This window comes from Arachis ipaensis, chromosome B09, assembly GCF_000816755.2.
Source record: "Arachis ipaensis cultivar K30076 chromosome B09, Araip1.1, whole genome shotgun sequence".
NCBI lineage: Eukaryota > Viridiplantae > Streptophyta > Magnoliopsida > Fabales > Fabaceae > Arachis > Arachis ipaensis.
Window position 1 is genome coordinate 58,000,666 of NC_029793.2, and position 4,603 is coordinate 58,005,268.

General features: G+C 36.7%; 1 protein-coding gene across 1 annotated transcript; it reads right to left on the bottom strand.

Moving 5' to 3' along the window:
• Positions 1,238-3,764, bottom strand: LOC107617425 (pentatricopeptide repeat-containing protein At1g10270). Its single transcript, XM_016319184.2, has one exon. It carries the CDS (start codon positions 3,592-3,594, stop codon positions 1,561-1,563), a length of 2,034 nt encoding a protein of 677 aa, XP_016174670.1. The 5' UTR covers positions 3,595-3,764; the 3' UTR covers positions 1,238-1,560.

Below are 4,603 nucleotides of genomic sequence, written 5' to 3' on the forward strand. Positions count from 1 at the left end.
TTATAGACTGGTTAGACACTTAAACCTACGTATATACAAAGGCAATGTTGGGGTTGTGCGAGCGTGAAGAATTTTAATCACTTATACTCTTTTCACGATGAATATTATCAGGACCTTGCTTTTAGAAGGTAGAAATCCATTAAAAGTAGCACTTATTCCCAATTCGCTTGCATATTGGTGATTTCGTTTCTGCGTTATGCGTTTCTCTATTTTAAAAAACTACCCAAATTTATCATTACTATTGAAGATAATTTTTTAATCAACATAATGGTATCCACAAATACGAAGATTTTTAATTGGGAAAAGAAAGGGTGGATGAAGTTAAATTAACACGATACAAATTTTATAGTGGTCTGTTTTACAAGTTAAAAATATAATTATATATATATAAAGAATTTACTTGTACTTCTAGTTTTAGATCGTAGAATTATTATGTGTTAATTTGAATTAGTTTTTTTTGAGTGAAAAAGTATTTATCTTAAAAAATTTTTTTTATTTAATTTAAAATCTATTTAGATACATCTTTTAAAAAAATTATTTTTATTAAAATAAACAAATTATTTTTTTTTAAAATCTAACAATACCTTACTTTGAAAAAAAAAAGCATAAACAAAAAATGTTTTTAATACTTGAAAATTTTTTTACTGTTAAAAAGAAAAATCCTTTTTGAGAAGATGAAAAAATAAGTATTTTTTTTAAAAGTCAATCCAAAGTGACTCTTAATCATGTCAAGATAATAGAGAATTTATAATAAAATTTAACTGCTATAACCATTAGAATTACCATGATTCTAATAATGAAATAAGTCGTCTCAAATATTATTCTCATTTTTTAGGTTGTCCACGCTCCACAGTATTTTTTAACCTGATAAAAGGAGTCATTAGAAAATATCCATCCCTAATTATAAGTGCCAATTTATTTCCTTACTTTTTTCCTCCTAGGATCATACTATCTGAAGCCTAACTAAATTTTTAGTAGTATATTTTCTCCTATTCTAATATAATTGTATAAGACATTTCGAAACCTGAAAAATTAGATTAATATGGTACAAAATAAACTACATAGCCATTCAAAAAATGTTTACCGCCCCTCCCACTGTTACTATACTTTAACAAGTAGTGTTTGTCAAGTGAAAATTCCTTACTTTATTACTTCAAGTTAGACATTTGACCCTACATAATCTGACTGGATTGGTGTCATAAACATTATAAGTAATATCCAGTGCATCATATAAAAATAGGCTCTCAAGGTAATATCTTAGATCATTTCAGCAAAATTATAACATCAATACAACATAATCTATGACAGACATTAAATTAAAGGTTGAGCTACAAGAATAAATTAAAACATGCCCATATCTCATGAATTATCATGGACTAATATATCAAAATAGATCCTTGTATCATCATCTATAAACTCACAAGTGCCTAGTAATTCTGAAGACCATAACTCAGCATCAGTAGACACAAAAAGATACCGTAATGATAAATCACCTCTTCTTTCAATTCAAAAGAGAACCAGAATCACTAAGAATTTACTTTAGCTCCAAAAATCAAGCAGCTACTTGTTCATGACTTCTAGATGCTGTTGATGTTGATGTGACTCAATGTGAGAAGGGGCTCCTGATGATGGATGATGAGGTTCAGTTGTCTGCAAATATGGTCCAGGGGCTGTATAGTAATGGGGCGACATTTGATTTGCAGCTCCATATGATGGAGGAGTGGATCTGGAAATCTGAGGAGTTGCTCCTGACCCTGACAGAGGCTGATATTGTCCTCCTGAAGAAGGTGAATAATGCCCCGCCATTTGCCGATGTCCGTATGGTGTTCCATAAGGTTGATGTCCTGCTATTCGTGGTGGAGGGCCAGAAGGCGGACTATGCCCTCCTGCCGTTTGAGGCGGGGATCTTGGTGGTGGTGTTGGTGGACGGTATCCAAATCTGTTCATGTTTAGCAGTCTCGGAATCTCCTCCTCCCTCCCAGCCTTCTGGAAAGTCTCCATCAAATATGTCTGCAAGGGAGAAGTAAGGCCGACGCCATACCTTATAACCTCATTAAGCAACTCTTGGCTTTTATCCAGCAAACCATTACTGCATAGACCCTTGATCACAACCTCATAGCAAGTAGGATCAGGTTTGGGATCTTTTTCTCCCATCTTACTCAAAATTTGAGCACAGTCAATGGCTTTCCCATTCTTAATCAATTCATCAAACACCCTATTACCAAAGCTTGCAACCACCCTTAGACCGGCATCCACCATTCTATGGAACACCCTCAAAGTGTCATCAATCCTCTCCATCTTCAAGTATGCCTCAATCAAAGTCCTATGAGTTGGAACATCAGGGCTCAAAGATTTCGAGCACAGCTCTTCAAATAGAGTTTCCGCTTCAGACAGCATTCCATTCTCACAAAACCTAGCAATAATATTATTGTATCCTGCAACGTCCATAGCGAAAGGCTTCGAATTTGCCCTCGTCCCAACCTTCTTAAAAGTGGCAAGTGCTTCTCCAAACTTCCCCAGCTTAAAACACTCGTTGACCATTATATTGAAGGTATCCGAGTTCACAGCTTGAAAATTCGGAGGAGTATGATTATCCAACATCTGATGAAACAAAGCCCACGCCTCCGTGCTCTTGCCGTACTTGAACAAGACCTCCAACAAGAGATTGCAAGTAGCGGGCGTCATTCTAAACTCGCGATCCAATAAGGATTTGTAAGACTCCATTGCCTCCTTATCTCTACCCTGCTTGAAGTACCACTCCATGTAAGTAGCGTTGACAACCCCATCATACACCAAACACCTCTCTTTCAACTCATCAAATAGTTCATTGGCCTTGTCAAGATTCCCCAAGTTAAGGAAACCAGAAATCAGATTATTGTACACCAGAGAGTCGGCACCGTGGCCTTTAGTCAGCATCTCACGCAAGAGATCGACGGCCTCGCCAATGCGGCCGGCGTCGATGAGACCCTTAGTGAGATGGCGATAGGACACAGGGGAAGGGCTGAAAGGGGCATTGGCAATGACATGGCGATAGATTTGGATCGCCACGTCAACGTTCCCCTCATCACAGTGGGTGTTGATTAGGTTATTATAGGAAACGATATTGGGAACAATATTTGACTGGTTGAAGAAAAAGTGAAAGAGAGCGATGGCCTCTTGGTACCTCTTGGCGCGGTACATGGCGGCGATGATGGCGTTGCAGGTGAAGACGGTGGGGCGGGTGACGGAGAACACAGAGTGACGGGCCACGGCAGAGGCGGCGTCGAGGTCGCCGGCGCGGATTAGAGACTGGACGCGGTTGTGGAGGCTAAGGCGTGGGCCGACGAGGGCGGAGGTGGAATCCGGGAGGCGTGGAGCGTTGGGGTCACGGGAGGCGGCGGATTGATGAGGAGGAGGACGAATCGCATTCAGGGGAGGCTCGATGCGAAGGCGGCGCTTGCGGCGGCGGCGCTCTGCGGCGGCTTCTTCGGCGGAGGAGAACGCGAATGAACGACTCTGTGCAGTGAAAGGGAAAGGGCGAGAATCACAAACGGCAACATCTTGGAGCGTCGACAAACGGCGGAGGGAGCGGAGGAGGAGGCGGTAAAGCGGCATCGTTTCGTTGTTGGTGTGACGAATAGGTGAGAGAGAACCAAGCCCTCACTCGACCCCAAACCCTTAAGCCTTAAACCCTGATAACTTGCTTTGGCCTTTCAGACTGCGTAGTAAACTGGTGTATGTACCTGTTTTTCACTATTTTGTATAAGATAATATATAAAATGCAATTATTACCAGTACACACCAAACTAACTCTCTATTTTTGATATTGGAGGAAAGACGTGTTTTACAGCGTCGATAGAGTATGATATATTTAATCAGAATATGAAAAATACAAATCGAATTATTAAATTTGTCACTTAAAACATAAATTTGATCTTTAAATTTTTGTATTTCAATTTTTTAAAATTTTTAATGTACCAATTTAATTCTCAGATTTATGTACCTCATCCAAATTAAATCTTCAAAATTTTTTTCTTTTCCTAACAAATATGACTCTCATATTTCTATATAGATGTAAAAAAGTCAAATTGAAACCTTCGATTTGTTTTTTTAATTAAAAAATCTTTTTTATAGTGATAGAAAATACATCTACCATTCGATAGTGCTGCATAACAGCATAACACATAAAAAAGGTTCCATTATAAAAAAAAATGAGCTCCAAAATCAATCACAAATGTAGTATGAACTTAAAATATTTATATTAAAATTTTATCTTTTTAAATATTTTTCTACAAATAACATTGATAATTTAATTTATTGACATTCTCTCATAATTCATGAATAAAACTTTTAAATAATTCTGATTTTTAATTCTTGAATGTGTTACATATAGTTTGCTATATATAAAAATTAATTTTGACAAATATAATTCAACATGAGATAAAATTTATCTTTAAAACCTATTTATTGTAATAGCCAAAAATACTATTATGAAAATTATCAATTTATTAAAATTTAATAGGATAATTTCATTTGGTTGATATTATATTTATTTTTGGAGTTAAAACAATATGAGCATCATTGTTACTAAGTAAAATCTCACATTTTATTATTTGATTTATAA